This window comes from Chiloscyllium punctatum, chromosome 19 (genome assembly GCF_047496795.1).
Source record: "Chiloscyllium punctatum isolate Juve2018m chromosome 19, sChiPun1.3, whole genome shotgun sequence".
NCBI lineage: Eukaryota > Metazoa > Chordata > Chondrichthyes > Orectolobiformes > Hemiscylliidae > Chiloscyllium > Chiloscyllium punctatum.
The window spans coordinates 89313991-89333182 of record NC_092757.1 but is presented as its reverse complement, the minus strand read 5'-3'; the positions used below and the strand labels follow the sequence as shown (position 1 = coordinate 89333182).

Sequence of the window (19192 nt, the reverse complement as noted above, 5' to 3'; positions counted from 1 at the left end):
TATGATTTATTCAGTCAGAGGCAGCCATTGCACAATGTAGATATAACATTTCTCTGACTTGCATCTTTTATGAGCAACACCTTTGCAATGAAGACCTAGAGAAGATCAAAAAACTTTCCACAGAAAATGACACCACAAAGCACTTGCATTGATTTTCTTGTTCTACAAAATAAATCATTGAAATTCATTTTGCCCTGTTGTTTAGAAATAGAATGGGCACCTGCCAGCTGTAATATGATGTATCGCTACTCTGGCAGAAATAATTAATTGTCAATGTCATCCATGCTTGTAAAACTTTGATTACTCACAGTCGTACATCAGGATAATCTTTATGTAGCTCCACTCCCTTTGTGGAAAGGCTGTGGATTAGGGACACGGCTAAAGTAGCATATTAACGTTTCAATCACCTCATTGTGAAGTGACTGACAAAAGACGAGACAGCGCAAGGGCAATCCTTTATACATGGGAGGAACTTGGGATGCACTGCTGCAAAGAATGGTGGAAACGGATTCAGTAGGAGCTTTCAAAGCAAAATTGCCAAAATACTTGACAGTGACAGAAAAGAGAGGGACATGGAAAAAGCTGATGCAGACTCATGAGTTGAATGGCTTCCAGTGCTATGATTTATTTAATCCCACTTAAGAAAAGTCTACACAAGTTCAGTGAATCCAATATATACAAACTGAAACCTACCTGTAATATAAAATCTTAAATGCCACACTTCCTCATGCATAAAGGCATAAAATTACTTTTCTGAATGACACCAGTGGATCTTCAGACACTGCTTGAGCAGATTATCTAGAATTTACTTTTCAAAGTCTAGACCCACTTCTGATGTACCTTTATTTCTATATATCAACAAGTTGCACCAAAAATATATTTTTCTTAAAAAAAGGTCAAATTGTCAAAGCAATTTGCAAGAAACAAAGTGAAAGAAAACAAATGCCATAATGCAAAAGGAAAATGCAGATTGTCTAGCTAGTGGATTTTAACGATTGCATCGCACTAAGCAATGACAACTGCAAGTTACCTGTTGAGCTTTGTTCACAAACTCCTCTGTCAGAATGAGCGAGTTAACTTCATCAATCTCTTATTTCAGTACATACATCAACTTCTTTACAGCCCTCCACTTCCTTTATCAATGCATCTTCTAATATGCTTGTAGTCAATATATGTCAATCCTAAGTGGTCTACTTCATCTTGGTCAGTAATCTTTATTCTTGTCAAACAACTTCCACTCTGCCTTCTGTCTTGTTCTGGACAGCTGCTTGAAGATTTAGTTGTAAGACTAGAATTCCTTTTTAAAGTCTTTTCCAAGAACACAATTCTTTCTCGCATTCCACTCCTTCACCTCATTTAGTCAATCCATGGATCTTGTGTCCTGCCCTTTATCTAGTACATGTAGCCAATGCATGCATGATTGTGGAATTCCCCTGTTCTCGCTATAATGGCAGCGATCTTCCATTAACTGGCCCTTTTGAGCATGCATTTTACTCTGACTTGAACAGCCCAATCCTACATCTATGTACCATTTTGCTCAGATCCAGTCAGCCCTTAATTTGCCATAATGTGGTCTTTATAATTATCCAACGTGAAACGCATGGTTACTCAACATTTTATTTAAGTTGCCCACACTTTGTAAGTGTGCAATCACTAAAAAAAAATAATGCTGAGGAATGCACCCTGTTTGGTTCTAAACTGTAAAATTAACTGTTTCCCACTACTGAATCATCTTTCCCCAACCTTCCAAGTGTTTTTTCTCTTCCCATTTATTACAGGTCATGTCTCTCAGATTAAAATTTGTTTCCGATAGTCTTAGGTCACAAGGCTTGCCTAATTTCGTCTGAAGGTTCAGTCCTAATGAAGAACATTCGTTCCTGTGTGCAGGGCATTCAAGTGCTCAGAGAAAGTGATTTGCAGATCCTTCCAAAGTTCGGGGAGAATCACTCATTACCAAAGATGGTTTCGGATTTCACCTAAAAACCAACTGGTATGGATTATATGCTCTGAACCATTTGCAGTCAGGTATTCAGATGTTCTGCCCTTGCCAGAGCAGTTAAAGCACAATATAGTTAGTCCACAAGGATATAAAACATCATATCAGTGGTGTCATTCAGACACTGCATTAGTGAAGGCTGTTGAGGAGGTGCAGTTGGGAGAGAGAGGGAGAGAGAGAGAGAGAGAGAGAGAGAGAGAGAGAGAGAGAGAGAGAGAGAGAGAGAGAGAGAGAGAGAAAGGAGGGAGAGAGAGAGAAAGAAAGAGAAAGAAAGGAGAGAGAAAGAAAGGAGAGAGAGAGAGAGTGAAAGAGAGAGAGGGAGAGAAAAAGAAAGAAAGAAAGGAGGGAGGGAGTGAGAGAGAGAGAGAAAGGAGGGAGCAAGAGAGAGAGAAAGGAGGGAGGGGGGGCAAAGGGGGGGGAGGGGAGGGGAAAGGAGGGGCGAGGGGAAACAAGGGGAGGGTGAGGAGAGGGGAGGGGAAAGGAGGGGCGAGGAGAGGGGAGGGGAGGGGAAAGGAGGGGCGAGGAGAGGGGAGGGGAGGGGAAAGGAGGGGTGAGGAGAGGGGAGGGGAAGAAGAGGCAGGGTGGGGCAAGGCAGGGCAGGGCAGCGAGAGACTGGGGTGTGGGCAGCCAACCAAAGCAGGAGACAGAGACCTGTCGTGTTACACATACACAAGCTCAGGGAGCATGGCCTTGTCTGCGGGGTGCGGTTGGAAAGAGAAACAGCAGCAGCACGGAGTGAGTGTAATATTCACTGAGCTTGGGGAGTGCGGCCTAGTCTGCAGAGAGAGTTTGAAAGAAGGAACAGCAGCAGACTGAGTGAGTATAAAATGCGAGTCACGTTGTAGCTGCGAAAAATACCAGAGTGAAGTCACAGGGAAGTTGTGATCTGATTGGCTGGTACAAAATCTGCAATAAGTTTGCAAAAAACAAAGTAGAGAAGTATTAAGAAATTTATTAACTCATAAATTAATAAAGTAGCTAAGTAGATATGGCTGGGCAGGTGATGTGCTGCAGCTGAATGATGAGAGAGCTGGCTGCTCCCATTACGAACTGCAGTGACCACATCTGCAGCAAGGTTTGGATGCTGGAGGAACTCTGGCCTAAAACTGATGGTCTGGAATCTGAGCTTCAAACATTACAGCACATCCGGGAGAGAGAGAAGTACCTGAACACTGTTTCAGGAGGCGGTTACACCTGGTAGATTAAGTACTTCAAATTCAAATCAGTGATCAGAGACAGCAGGGTGTGACTGCAAGTGAGGCAAGTAGGGGGATCCTGAGTTCAGAAACTGATGAGCCTCAGCTCTTGACCTTGTCCAACAGATATGACGTGCTTGCTCCCAGTATCGATGAGCAAAAGAGCTACGGGGAGGATGAGCCAGCTGACCACAGCACTATGGTGCAGGAGGCCATTCAAGAGGGGGAGCAAAAAGACAAGTGGTATTTGTAGGGATTCTATGATTAGGGTAATTAATATCCATTGTAAGCAGAATCGTAAGCCCCGCATGGTATGTTGCATGCCCAGTGCCAGGGTGCAGGACATCGGTGGGCAGCACGGTGGCTCAGTGGCTAGGACTGCTGCCTCACAGCACCAGGGACCCAGGTTCGATTCCAGACTCTGGCGATTATCTGTGTGGAGTTTGCACATTCTCCCTGTGTCTGCATGGGTTTCACCCGGATGCTCCGGTTTCCTCCCACAGTCCAAAGATGTGCAGGTTAGGTGAATTGGCAATGCTAAATTACCCATAGTGTTCAGCAATGTGTAGGTTCAGTGCATTCGTCAGGGGAAATGTAAAATAATAGAATAGGGGAAGGAGTCTGGATGGGTTACTCTTCGGAGGGTTGGTGTGGACTTGTTGGGCGAAAGGACCTGTTTCCATACTGTCGGGATTCTCTCTCTGACTGGCTTGAAATCATATTGAAGCAGGATAGGGAGAATCCAGTTATTGTAGTTCACGTTGGGACAAACAACATAGACAAGGCTGGGGAGGAGATCTGTTTGGGGATTATCAAGCACTAAGAACAAAATCAAGGAACAGGTCCTCAAGGATTATGATCTCCGGATTACTACCCAAGCCACATGCAAATTGGCTTAAGGATAAGAAAATTAGGGAAGTAAACATGTGGCTAAGGGAGTGGTGTGGGAAGGAAGGGTTCAATTTCATGGAGCATTGGCATCAGTTTCAGAACAGGAGGCATTGTATCGATGGGACTGTCTCTACCTGAACAGATTTGGAATCAGTGTTCTCTCAAAAACAATAAGTAGGATGGTCACTAGGACTTTAAACTATGAGTCGGCAGGGGGAAGGGAAGGGAAGGGGAAAACGAAAGTATGGTGGTAAATAAAAAGGAAAGCTGTGTGCAGAAGGGTTTAACTACATGGCAGACTATGAAAGTATAGTGAAAAGGAAGGATAACCCCTTTTATTATTGGAGATATTATTATTGGAGACGTTGGAATTCATAAAGAGGATACAAAAACTAGCCTGGGACACTTTACCTGAATGCCCATAGCATTTGTAACAAGGTAGATGAATTAACGCACAAATCCCTGCAAACGTATATGATTTAGTAACCATTGCAGGGTGGTCATGACGGAGTTAAATATCCAGGGGTATCAGGCTACTCAAAAGGACAGACAGGGAGCTAAGGGAGGTGATGTAGTTCTGATATTTAAGGACCACATCAGGGCGGTGATGAGAGATGATATAGGTTCTATGGGCAATAAGGTTGAATCCCTTTGGGTGGAAATGAGAAATTGTAAGAAAAATGTCACTGATAGATGTAGTCTATAGTCCACCAAATAATATCACATTGGGGTGGGCAATAAACAAAGAAATAACTAATGCCTTTAAAAATGGTATGGCAATTATCATGGGGGATTTTAATCTACATGTCGATTGGTCAAACCAGATCGGTCAGGGTAGCCTTGATGAGGAGTTCATTGAATGTAGCCCCCATTGTTTTCTTGAACAGTATGTGATGGAACCGACAAGGGAGCAAGCTATCCTAGATCTGGTCCTATGTAATGAGCCAGGAATGATCAATGATAGCATAGTTAGGGATCCTCTGGGAAGGAGCGATTATAGTGTAGTTGGATTTAAAACACAGATGGCAAGTACGAAGATCAATTCCAGTACCAGAGTCCTGTGCTTAAACAAGGAAGCCCACAATAGGATGAGGGAGGAGTTTGCTAAAATAGATCGAAAGCAAATACTTTATGGTGGGACAGTTGATGAACAGTGGAGGACCTCCAAAGCAATTTTTCAAAGTGATCAGCAAAAGTATATACCTGTGAAAAGGAAGGACAACAGGAAAAAGGGTAATCTGCCATGGGTATCTAAAGAAATAACAAAGCCTATCAAATTGAAAGAGAAGGCAAACAAAGTGGCAGAGATCAACAGGAAGTGGGAAGATTGGGAAAGATTAACAGAAAACCACAAAAGGAGCTATAAAAGAAAAGTAAGATAGATTACGAGAAAAAACTTGTTCAGAATGTAAAGACAGATAGCAAATATTTCTCTAAGTATATCAAACAAAAAAAAGGCTAAAGTAAACACTGGTCCCTTAGAGAATGAGAATGAGGATTTAATAATAGGATACATGGAAATGGCCGAGGCATTGATTAAAGAGTGTCGGTCTTCACAATGGAAGATACAAATAACATGCCAGTATTTGACAAAGCGAGGTAGCTGAGAACCGGGAAACAACGATTGTCACGGAAGAGGTAGTGTTGGGCAAGCTAAAGGAGCTAAGGGTAGACAGGTCTCCTGACCCTGATGGAATGCATCCCAGGGTGCTAAGAGAGATGGCAGGAGAAATATCAAATGCACTTGTGGTAAATTTCCAAAATTCACTGGACTCTGGGGCAGTTCCAGCAGATTGGAAAACAGCAAGGGTAACACCACTGTCTAAAAAGGGAAGTAGACAAAAGATGGGGAATTATAGACCAGTTAGCTTAACTTCTGTAGTGGGGAAATGCTTGAGTCTACTATCAAGCAAGAACTAGCAAGACATCTAGATAGAAATTGTCCCATTGGGCAGACATACCACGAGGTCATGAAGGGCTAATCTTTTGGAAGACATTACGAATACGGTGGACAACAGGGACCCAATAGATGTGTTGTACCTAGATTTCCAAAGGTATTCGACAAGGTGCTGCACAAAAGGCTGCTACATAAGGTAACAATAAAGGCGTTACAGGCAATGTATTAGCATGGATAAAGGATTGGTTAACCAACAGGAAGCTAAGTTTGGGAATAAATGAGTACTATTCTGGCTGCAATCAGTAACTAGTGATGTGCCTCAGAAATCAGTGTTGGGATTGCAATTATTCATAATTTACATAGATGATTTGGAGTTGGTGACCACGTGTAATGTGCCAAAGATGAGTAATAGAGCAAAGTGTGCAGAGGACTGTGAAACTTTGCAAAGGGACATAGAATAGTTTACGTGAGTGGGCAAAGGTTTGGCAAATGGAGTACAATGTGTGAAGTCATCCATTTCAGTTGGAATAACAGTAAAAAGGATTATTACTTCAATGGTAAGAAATCGCAGCATACTGCTGTGCACAGGGACCTGGGTGTCCTTGTGCATGAATCACAGAAGGTTGGTCTGCAGGTGCAACAGGTAATTAAGGCGGCAAATGGAATTTTGTCCTTCACTAATAAAGGGATTGAGTTTAAAAGCAGAGAGGTTATGTTGCAGCTGTACAGGGTGCTAGTGAGGCCACATGGAGTACTGCATGCGGTTTTGGTCTCCTTACTTGAGAAAGGATGCACGGCACTAGAAGAGGTGCAGAGGAGGTTCACTAGGTTGATTCCAGAGTTGAGGGGGTTGTCTTATGAGGAAAGGTGAGTAGACTGGGATTATATGCATTGGAATTCAGAAGAATGGGGGGGGCAGTGGTAGAGGATATTATATAAACATATAAAATTATGAAGGGAAGAGATAAGACAGAACTAGAAAGGACATTTCCACTGGCAGGTGAAACTAGGACAAGAGGGCACAGCCTCAAAATTAGGAGGAGCAGATTTAGGACTGAATTGAGAAGGAACTTCTTCACCCAGAGGTTTGTGAATCTATGGAATTCCCTGCCCAGCGAAGTGGTTGAGGCTTCCTCAGTAGATGTTTTTAAAGCTAAGATAAACAATCTTTTTGAAGAGTAAAGGAATTAGGGGGCATGTCGAGAGAGTGGATAAGTGGAGCAGAAATCTCAAAAACATCAGCCATGATTTTATTGAATGGCTGAGCAGGCTCGAAGGACCAGATGGCCCAGTCCTGCTCCTAGTTCTTAAGTAAGTAACTGCTCAGTCTTAAAGCTCCTTCCATGCACCAGTTCTACCAGTTTTCCCCTTTGCATCTGATCAATTAACCCCAAATGTCTGCTTAGTAAAGGCTATATTAACACCACACTCTGATAACAAAAGATCTTGTAACTCATCATAAGTACAGAGTCAACTGGTTTCAATGCAGTCAAATAATACAATACAAAAAATAAATTCAAATCTAATATGCTAAATGTACAGCAAGTGAGTTAGTATCTGAATTAGAGTATAAGAGCTCCTAGATCAGTTGGGACTCTTCAGAAAATAGCAACATGTAATTTATATGTAGACTGGCTGGGACAATGCATTCAAGGAAGGAATTCACCCTTTTTTGAAAAAGCTTACAGTTCATGCTTTTATTCTTGATTTCCACTTTTCCGTGATATAGCACGTCATCATACACGAGATGGAGCTCCCAACTAATATGAAGGAATTGTTCTTCATGGGCAGTACCTATGTGTTTTATCAGCAATATTAAACATAGTAAGGAACATTTGATTACCTGACTGGAGTCCTAGGACTGCCAATAAATCTACGAGGTGAACGGATTTTTGGCTCAAATGAGAACTTTTCCTTCACGCTTTCCAGTACTGATGGAGCTACATACGTGAATCCCTGAAAATGAAGACGACACACATTTTCACTCACTCATTCTTTCATAAAGAGGCAGAGGCTTGTTGGGCTGCAATCACACAAGCAGCTCCAGTCCCTATGACATCTTTCCCACGTACAGTAGGTATTCTTCATGTGAGAAATGTGATGAGAAGCTAGGCAATCAGTGGCACTTGATCTGGTCCTTGCCCAAAAACTATTCACCTGCACTTTCCTCAAGAGTAAACAGATAGTTTCCAGAAGCAAGAACCTTGGCTCATCTTTTGCCCCATTCATCTCCCATTCCCCTTGGCTGTGATGAGTGTTCAATGAAAATATCACAAAAGATAGATATTTTTAAAAAATTTGTTCATGGGATATAAGTGTTTAGTCCAGCATTTATTGCGCATCCCTAGTTGCCCAAAAGACAGTTATGAGGAAACAACATTGCTTTGGGTCTGGAGTCACATATAGACCAGACCAAATAAGGGTGACATATTACAACCCAGATGAGTTTTCACATCTGTCAAAGCGTTTCCATGAATCCCATTTGACTAGCTTTTTATTCTAAATTTTTCACCAAAATCAAGACACTACGAGTCATGGTAGACTTGGACTCATGTCTCTGGAACTTAAGTCTGAAGTTCTATTTTCTATTAAAGTGACAATTGTCACTGCCTCCCTCTAACTCATTCCTCAGTTCTCTCTCATTCTTTGAAAACTTATTTAGTGCTACACATCTTGATAATGGTTGATGAATCAATATTAGCCAGAACACTAAGGAAACTCTCCTGTTCCTCTTCAAGAAATGCCATGGAACCTTTTATGTCCATTTAAGATAGCAAATTACTTTTCAATCTGATGCTCTGTCTGAAAGATAGCACTCCAAGTCTTGTGACCTTCCCTCAGTACTGAGCAGATGTTTTAGCCTGGAGTTCGCACTAAAAAGTCTCTGAAATGTCTGACAGAGTGGCAAATGTGCTAACTCCAAGTCAACACTGAAAATTCATGCAGTTCATCATTTACCACATCACAATTTTGTAGAGTGTTGTACAGCATGGAAATAGACCCTTCAGTCCAACTTGTCCATGCAGACCTGAAATCCTAAATTTATCTAGTCCCATCTGTCAGCATTTGGCCAATATCCCTCAACCCCATTCTATTCAAATACACATTCAGATGCCATTTAGGTGTTGTAATTGTACCAGACTCCACTATATCCTCTGACAGTTCATTTCCATACACACACCACCCTCTGTGAATAAGTTGGCCCTCAGGTTCCTTTTAAATCTTTCTCCTCTCACTTTAAACCTATGCCCTCTAGTTTTGGACTTCCTTAACCTGGGAAAGGAGCCTTGGTTGTTCACCCTGTCTATGTCCCTCATGATTTTATAAATCTCTAAGTTTACCCCTCAGCCTCAGATGCTCTAGGGAAAATAAGAGATCTATGCAGCCTCTCCCTATAATCCAAATCTGGCAACATTCTAGTAAAACTTCTCTGAACCTTTTCAAGTTTAACAACATCTTGCCTACAAGAATTCAATGCAGTAATCCAAAAGTGACCTAACTAACATCCTTTACAGCTGCAATGTGATGTCAATGCACTTATGAATAAAAGGCAAGCATACCAAATGCCTTCTTCACTACCCTGTTAGCGAGTTTTGAAGCTCAGGTTGGAGGTTCTGAATGTCGGTTTGCTCGCTGAGCTGTATGGATTGTTTTCAGGCGTTTCATCATAATACTAGGTAACATCATCAGTGAGCACCTGGTGAAGCACTGGTGGTATGGCCTGCTTTCTATTTGTGTGTTTAAGTTTCCTTGGTTTGGTGATGATATTTCCTGTTCTTTACTCAGAGGGTAGTAAATGGGATCCAAGTCGATATGTTTGCTCCGGTTGGAATGCCAAGCTTCTAGGAATTCTCGCGCATATCTCTATTTGGCTTGTCCTAGGATGGATGTGTTGTCCCAGCTAAAGTGGTGTCCTTCCTCATCTGTACGTGAGGATACAAGCAAGACTGGGTCATGACTTTTCGTGGCTAGTTGATGTTCATGTATCCTGGTGGCTAGTTTTCTGTCTGTTTGTCTAATCTAGTGTTCGTTTTAGTTCTTGCAAGGTATTTAGTAAATGACATTAGTTTTGCTTGTTGTCTATATAGGGTTTTATAGATTAGATTAAATTCCTTACAGTTTGGCCCAACTAGTCCACACCGACCCTCCGAAGAGTAACCCACCCTGACCCATTTTCCTCTGACTAATGCACCTAACACTATGGGCAATTTAGCATGGCCAATTCACCTAACCCGCACATCTTTGGACTGTGGGAGGAAACTGGAGCACCCAGAAAAAACCCACGCAGACACGGGGAGAACGTGCTAACTCCACACAGACAGTCACCAGAGGCTGGAATTGAACCTGGTGCTGTGAGACAGCAGTGCTAGCCACCGTGCCACCCTTACAAGTTCATCAGCTGCTGTTTTAGTGTATTGGTGGGTTTGTGGGCACCTGTAATGCCAAGAGATCTGAATGTCTGGCAATCATTTCAGAGATGTCTTTGATGTAGGGGAGAGCAGCTAGAGTTTCTGGATGCGTATTGTCTGCTTGTTTGGGTTTGATGCTGAAAAAATTAAAAATCGGCAGACTGTGTTCATTAGGTACCCGTCCTTTTTGAATATGCTGAATAGGTGATTTTCCTCTGCGCTTCGTAGTTCCTCTGGGATGTTGTGTGTGGTGGCTCATTGAAATAATGTTCTAATGCAGCTTCATTTGTGGATGTTGGGATGATTACGTCTGTGGTTCAGTATTTGGTGCTTATGTGTTGTTTTCCTGTAGACGCTGGTTTGAAGTTCCCCATTGGCTGTTCGCTCTATTGTGACATCTTGGAATGGCAGTTTGTAGTTGTTTTCCTCCTCTTTTGTGAATTATATGCCAGTAAGGATATTATTGATGGTCTTGAAGGTTTTCTCTAATTTGCTTTGTTTGGTGATTACCATGTAGCGGACCCCAGTCTCTGCATTACTTAGCAGAGGCAGTAATGAGATAACCTTCTTCACTGTCCACCACACAACTAATTTTGGTGTCATCTGCAAACTTGCTAACCATACCTCCTATATTCATATCCATTACATTTATAAAAATGTCAAAAAGCAGCAGATCCAGCACCAATCCTTGCAGCACACTGCTGGTCACAGGCCTCCAGTCCAAAAAGGAACCCTCCACCACCACCACCCCCCATCTCCTACCTTCAAGCCAGTTCTATATCCAAATGGCTAGCTCTCCCTGGATTCCATGTGATCTAACCTTACTAATCAGTCTACCATGAGGAACCTTGTTCAATGCTTTACTGAAGGCCAAATAGTAAAATGTCTACCTCTCTGCCTTCTTCAAAAAACTTAATCAAGCTAGTGAGACTTGATTTCCCATACACAAATCCATGTTGACTATTCCTAATCAGTCCTTGCCTTTCCAAATACATGTAAATCCTGTCACCCAGAAACCCCTCCAACAACTTACCCACCACTGACGCAAGACTCAGCCATCTATAGTTCCTTGGCTTTTCCTTACCACTTTTCTTAAATAATTGGACCATATTAGCCAGCCTAGAAGTTTTCTGGCACCTTACCCATTGCTAAAAATACTTCAATGGGCCCAGCAATCACTTCCCTAGGTTCCCACAATGTTCCAGAATATACCTGATCAGGTCCTCGGGATTTATCCACTTGTGTTTTCAGATGTTCAGCACAACCTCCTCTTATAATACGGACACATTTTTAAAGATATCACTATTTGTTTCTCCAAGGTCTCTAGCTTTCATAACTTTCTCCACAGTAAATACGGATATGAAATACTCATTTAGTATCTCACCATCTTTCGCAGTTCCACACACAGATGGCCTCGTGGATCATTAAGGAGCCCTGTTCTCTCCCTAGTTACTCTTTTGTCCTTAATATATTTGTAGAATCTCTTTGGATTCTCCTTATATTTGCCAAAGATAGCTCATGTCCCCTTTTTGCCCGCCTGTTTTCCCTCTTAAATATGCCTTTTTACTCTAAGGAGTCACTCGATCTTTACTGTCTATACCTGACATGTGCTTCCTTATTTTTCTTGACCAAAACTTCAATTTCTCTGGTCATTCAGCATTCCCTTCATCCACCTGCCTTGCCCTTCACACTAACAGGAACATTACACCTTACTGCATTTTTAAAGGCATCCCACTTTCCAACTGTCCCATTTCCTGTTAACCGCCTCTCCCGATCAACTTTTGAATGTTTTTGCCTAATATGGTTAAAAGTTGGTCTGACTACAAATTAGAACATTAACTTTTCGACCAGGTCTATCCTTTTCCATAACTACTTTAAAACTAATAGAATTATGATCACTGGCCCCAAAGTGCTCTCCCACTGACACATCATTCACTTGCCCTGTCTTATTTCCCAAGTGAAGGTCAGGTTTTATTTCTTCTCAAGTAGGTACATGCACATACTGAATAAGAAAATTATCTTGTATACAATTAAATTCATGGTCATTAAAGTCCTTAACACTATGGCAGTCCCAGTCTATGTGTGAAAAGTTAAAATCCCCTACCATTACACCCTATTGTTCTCACAGATAGCAAATTTGCTTCTCAATTTCCAGCTGACTATTAGGGGGTGATCACCCCTTTGATTTCTCAGTTCCACCCAATAACTTCATTGTACATACTCAGTACATCCACAATGTTACCCCTACCCAAAAAATCCACTCTTCATCCTCTCTTGCCTCACTTTCTACCCTTCCTATAGCATCTACACCTTAGAACATTAAGCTGCAAGTCCCGCACTCCCCTGAGCCACATCCCTGTAATACCTGTGACATTCCAGTTTCACGTTTCTAACCATGCCCTGATTTTATTTGCCTTACCCGTTAGGAGTCTTGCATTTAAATAAATGCAGTTAAATTTATCAGTCTTAGCTCATTTTCTGCCATCCTTTTGACTGTACAGCCTCAGACTTACCTTTATTCTCATTATCTCTTTGACCCCACGTCTCCCTTTGTTAAAGCCTGACTAGGGCTATCACATCTCCCTGCCAGGATATTGGTCCCCTTCCAATTCAGGTGCAAGCTATCCCTTCTTATATAGGTCACTTCTACCCCAGAAGAGATCCCAATGATCCATAAATGTGAATTCCAGCCCCCTGCACCAGCAGCTCAGCCATGTGTTCATCTGCTCTGTCCTCCTATTCCTCACCTCAAGCACGTAATAGTGGGAATAATCCAGATATTACGACCCTTGAGGACTTACTTGTTAAGTCCTGTCTAATTTCCTATATTCTCTCTTCAGAATCTCGTTCCTTTCCTTTCCTATGTTGTTGATACTGTGTACAACAACTGCCTGCTAGTCACCCTTCCCTTTCAGAATATTCTGCACCATCTCAGAGACAACCTTGCCCCTGGCACCAGGGGGGCAACACACCATTCGGCTATCTTGCTGTTGGCCACAGAAAAGTTGGTCTGTGCCCCTGACTAGAGTCCTGTATTGCAATCAATTGCTTGGTACCTGACATTACCTCTCACTACAGCAGAGCCGGTCTCGGTACAAGAAACCTAGCTTACAGTGCTACATTCCCCCAAGAGTCCATCATCCCCTGTATTTTCCAAAACAGCATACTTGTTTGAGATAGGGATCGCCACAGGAGAATCCTGCACGACTTGCTTGCCCCGTCCTACCTTTCCTAAAGATAGCCCATCCACCTGATTGCATATGCAGTTTTTTCTACCTTCCTGAAACTTCCATCCATCAAACTCTCTGCCTCCTGTAAATTCGTCATTGCCTCTAACTCTTGCTTCAACCAACCTGAGATCTTTGATAGGATTTGCAACCAAACACTTCTTGCAGACAATCATCAGGAACACTGAAACTTAATATGACTTAATGATTTATGATTGACTATTTTCAAAGAAATTGGAGTATTCAGGACATGAAATCAATGGAAATGTTGAAAGCTCCTCTAGTTTGCCTGACTGAAAAAAAGTACGAGAAGTAAGGCATATACTAAGAAGCTTAATGTAATTAGGTCAAATAATAAATTTAAAAGTGAAAAATAAATTTAAAACAAAATGGATGCATTCATTTGCCAAAAATCTTAAGCAAGCATAGTAGATTTACAGAACAAAACTGCTCACAACTACAGAACAATTGGCAAGAACGGTAAAAGTGTCACCTTGCCAAAAGCAGATGCTCAAGGTCAACATTGAAGTAAATACTGAAACAGAGAGAGAGTTTTACAAATGTTTAACTTGCTCCTGTTGTACAATTCCTGATACAAACAGATATTACGTTTAGACTATAATACAGCAATGGATCATTGCAAATATTTGCATTTTATGATTCACTTGAATTTCTTCACATTGCTTTTCAGGATATTCACTATTTCTCTCTCATTCAAATTTATATAACTTTTCCTTAAATACATCTATGCAAGCTTCAACTACTCCTTTTGGATTTTATACTGTTCACTTATCTAGTGCCAACATTTTTCTAACTTCTCATCAATTTGATATTAACTACCTCAAACAGTGTATCCAAAAGGCTTACCAGGAAGACTTGATTGGCACTTTCACTGAGGGTTGAGTCATCAGGGCTGTCAACAGGTGTCTGTCGTGTGAACTTTGAATCAAACTGGCTGACATCATCATCTGATTGCTAAACAGGAAAAAAGGCATAATTCATTTAGAATTGGGTTACTAATCCTTAGGATCTTCTCATCTTTTGTCTCCCATTCATCTTTCTAGAAAACTCAGCATAACTCAGAACAAAAGAAGTACTTTGTTTACATAGAGCCGGAATTAACATTAGGCAGAACAATTACCTTGGTGAAAAATAATCAGCAGTACTGACACATTACATTGGGGGTCTGCAAATAAAAAGTTAATGTAAAATACATGTTAAAGGCACTAAGTTTAATTTACTGCAACTTTTCACATCTGCAGATACTCTTTTTAGGAGTACAGTATGACAAAGTGAAATGAAACTTACCCAACCTACACTTGTGTGATAAGACAGAGAAAATCAACCTTGAACACTTGTTCGTTCCTCAATGCTACTCAGTGTATAGTTTTGTAGATTGTGACAGTATCTGCTTCACTTGTTAGTCGGTACACAGTTACTTGATTTCAATTGCAGTATTGGTTGAATAACTAAATAGATTGAAGTATAACTTACAAAATCCTAAGTATTTATACTACTTCTATCTGATGTGTGCATGTATTTTGTTTTTTTGATAAAAAATACACAAGACAACATTAAACAGCTAGCATTCAGGTGACAGGAAGGCATGCATGAGTGGCTAAGACAACAAAATACAGAACTATTGATGTTTTCTTGTACAAGTTCACTTAGCAAACTCCCCAACAAATGTGCATTTTGTTGACCTGTACAGACTTGGAACATCTCAAGTACGATGCAATATCTGTTGAGGTCACTAGTCTCAGCCCCAGCGGCAACACAGGCATTACAATCTGCCTCGGTACCCTGGTTTAGAGAAGGAAAGTGAGATTTTTGTTTTTTGGTATTTAGTATCCCTTGCTCAAAGTAAGCTTGCGAAAATATGGACATCTCAACTGTAATGCCCTCACAATGTCAAATGTCAACTGACATTGGCTAGGATCACACAAGAAAAATGATGGAACACAGAATCCCAAAGTGTTGGGGGCACTTTGGAATCTACACACCAGTATCGAGATACAAATAGAGGAGGAAGAAGATAGAGTAAGATTACAATTACCAGAAATGGCTTGAAAGGTGGCTCAACTCTCCGAGCAAGAAGATCCTCCCAGTTTGTGTGTCTGAAGAAAGGATGAGCCTGCATTAGAATTAATTGAGTTATTAATAAAAATATAATTTCAAATTTAAAATCTCTCATATTAACAGACATAACATTGAATTTGCACGTAAAGATGGATTCCATAGTTAGAAAATATATCTATTAACTGTTAGCCTCCTTGCCACTTACAGGAACTTGCTTTACACAAATTGGGTATTTACTTGTCTATTTATGAGTGGAAAACCCTTGAAGTAATTAATTGGCTGTGAATTACCTTGGGACATCCTCAGAAACAATACTTGGTTTATAAAATTAATGTTATTATCTAGGTAGAGATTAGTATTCTCCTTTCAGAATCTGAAAATTCAGGTATTTACTAAAGGATAAAATTACTAAACGCAACAAGGCTCATGGTTTAAATGAAAATAATTACCCTGAAAAATTCAAAGATATGAATACTATTACAGTACCTTATATAGTCTATGATCTTGGATATTAATAGAACATTGAATACCATTATTTTCAAACTAAAATTAACACCAATTTCCTCCAACACCTATTCAGTTTATACCCCAAATCAACATACTTAGCAAAATTCAGAAAATTAATCACTTGTTCAGAGTACTACTTCAAAGATTTGAGTAAGGTTTGAGTTTTTTTTTTAGGTCTTACACTTACTTCTGGCAAGGTTTTACCTTCAAATCTCCTCCAAACAACCTACATACATACTCTCCCCATTCACACAGCATCACTAGCATCTTACGCATAGTCACCTCAGGTCATAAATCTACTGGTTCGGGTATTTCTGACCACAGTCGTCTTGCATCTAAAGCTCTTCCCAATTTGGCTATCCCAACAAGTTCAACTAAATGTTAGGAATATCCCACTTAGCAAGATGTTTATACTCTTTTGGCCAGTATACAGAATTTTCAATGAATGGCACTGGACATCCAGATTGTTCAAAACTAAACCTGCTTCCAAAAGAATCTCACCAAATGATCTACTCATCTTCAGTAACCTCTAGTGGTTTTTCTTTTTGTTTTTAATCATCTAGGCAGGTTGGTCACATGAATATTTCCCGTACGTAAGATGCTTTACCAGAAACCTTTCAGAGCTGAAAATGTGTTGCTGGAAAAGCGCAGGTCAGGCAGCATCCAAGGAACAGGAGAATCGACGTTTCGGGCATCAGCCCTTCTTCAGGAATGAAGAAAGAATGTCCAGCAGGCTAAGATAAAAGGTAGGGAGAAGGGACTTGGGGGAGGGGCGTTGGGAATGCGATAGGTGGAGGGAAGTCAAGGTGAGGGTGATAGGCCGGAGTGGGGTGGGGGTGGAGAGGTCAGGAAGAAGATTGCAGGTTAGGAAGGCGGTGCTGAGTTCGAGGGATTTGACTGAGACAAGGTGGGGGGAGGGGAAATGAGGAAACTGGAGAAATCGGAGTTCATCCCTTGTGGTTGGAGGGTTCCCAGGAGGAAGATGAGGCTTTCTTCCTCCAACCGTCATGTTGCCATGGTCTGGCAATGGAGTCGTCCAAGGACCTGCATGTCCTTGGTGGAGTGGGAGGGGGAGTTAAAGTGTTGGGCTACGGGGTGGTTGGGTTGGTTTGTCGAACCTTTCAGACAAACATAACAATACTACCAGGCTCAACATGTTTGATAACTTACATATAAATATATACTTGGGTAGCTGTGAAGAATACTTAGAAACCGTAGCCATACAGTGACAGTGAAGTTGCAGTTAGCTGTTCCTCAGAGCAAGGTACAAGCCACTGTCTCCAAATTGCCACATTATGGATCATGTATTTTCACTTGATTACCAAAGGAAACATGCACCCGAGACCTAGTGGTTTCTTTACAAAGATAATAACAAATTTAATGGACTTTTAGCTCAGGTCGCTTCTCTAACTCATTAGCAGCAAATTACAGAAGTACAGCTCTCGAAGATTTAAACTGTTGCTATTCTAGACGGTAGTCTATTGCCTGGATTAGCCCAAAAGAGAGGAACACATCTAAGTTTCATTCCTAGGCTGTGCTGAGGTAAAGCACTACAAATGGGCAAAATGCAGAAATACCTGTTTAAACAATTAATTCTCCTCAGAGAAACTAGCTAGATATGGACTCTATCTCAAACATGGACAGAAATCCAATTAACAGGTGAAACATGCCAAGTTCAAAATCTGTTGTGAATATTAAGTGCCTTTGAATCAATCCAAATGGCAGTAATTTTTAGTGGAAGTAATTTTTAACCAAAATAAGATTTTAAAACACTAGTATTAAAGATGGCATTATATGCCCATAATTCACCTGTCCATGACCATTAAAGTTTATTGATTACTTTAGTCAGTTTCTGTGTTAGTTTTATAAATATGGGTTGACCCAAGGATTGCCAGAATCCAAGAATCTAGTAAGTAAATCTTCATTGTCTGATGCTGACTCATATGAAGGTCTTTGCTGTAAACATACCTGAACATCTGCTGCATCCCCAACCCCAGCTCCAAGGCGTGAAGCAGCATTCCTTTTTAGCAGCTAAAACCAAAACAAATGACAAATGACAAAAGTACAGACTTCAACAATGAGATTTACCTCATTGAAAGCTAACAATGATTTTACAGTCTCAATTTCTGGAAATGTCCAAAGAAAAAACAAAATTTTCATTTAATACGTGTGCAGTCCCAATATCCAAATTCAAGATTCAGGTTGTGACAAATTATGTCAAGATTTCTGACATTACACTGGTGCTTCAACAGTGGCTGCGAACAAAACATACCTCATCATACTAGATATTTTAACAGGATTGTCTTGATGGAAGAGTCAGTGTACCAGACTTGCCAATTCAAGTTCCTACATTTATATCACTTACAAAGGCTTAATTTGTAAAGTTGCCATATCAGACACTCATAGTTAAAAGGACTTCTTAAGGTTATCCATTCCAAATCTATCCTATGGTTAAATCTTTAAAGTTCATCAGTAACTAAAAAAAACTGACGTGTCCTTCGAGATGGGAGCAGTTCAGCTTCTGGAATAGCAGAATTTCAAGTGGGGCACATCAGAATGAAGAGCAGTTTAAAGGTGATAACAAGAAGAAAATAATTTAAGAAAAAATGCATTCAAAAAGTCAAGGTGACTAAGAACAATGGGATGAAGATGGGCCAGTGGATATGATTCAAATAAATAGCTGAATAAGCTCGCAGGGCTGAATGAATGCAAGAATACGAAAGTGAGGATCAAACTTAGAGACAAAAACACTGCAGATTCTGGAATCCAAGGTAGACAAGCAGGAGGCTAGAAGAATACAGCAAGCCAGGCAGCATCAGGTGGTGGAGAAGTCGACGTTTTAGATGTAAATCTTCTTCAGGAACGTAGACTTCTCCACCTCCTGATGCTGGTTTGCTTGCTGTGGTCTTCCAGCCTCCTGCTTGTCTACTAAAGTGAAGACCAAGGCAGGCATATAGTTCACAGCTTTAAGATTCTATTATTACTCAACA

The 19192-nt window shown here is 40.9% G+C and overlaps 1 protein-coding gene across 2 annotated transcripts in view; it reads right to left on the bottom strand.

Moving 5' to 3' along the window:
* rps6kb1b (ribosomal protein S6 kinase b, polypeptide 1b) overlaps positions 1–19192 on the bottom strand; it is a 75107-nt gene that overhangs the window by 11676 nt on the left and 44239 nt on the right. For both annotated transcript variants that reach the window (XM_072590024.1, XM_072590025.1), the window contains 4 exons: positions 18171–18233; positions 15673–15750; positions 14484–14591; positions 7824–7936 (listed from right to left, as the gene is read on the bottom strand). In XM_072590024.1, the coding sequence (XP_072446125.1) occupies positions 7824–7936; positions 14484–14591; positions 15673–15750; positions 18171–18233 (362 nt within the window). The remainder of the gene's footprint in view (positions 1–7823; positions 7937–14483; positions 14592–15672; positions 15751–18170; positions 18234–19192) is intronic.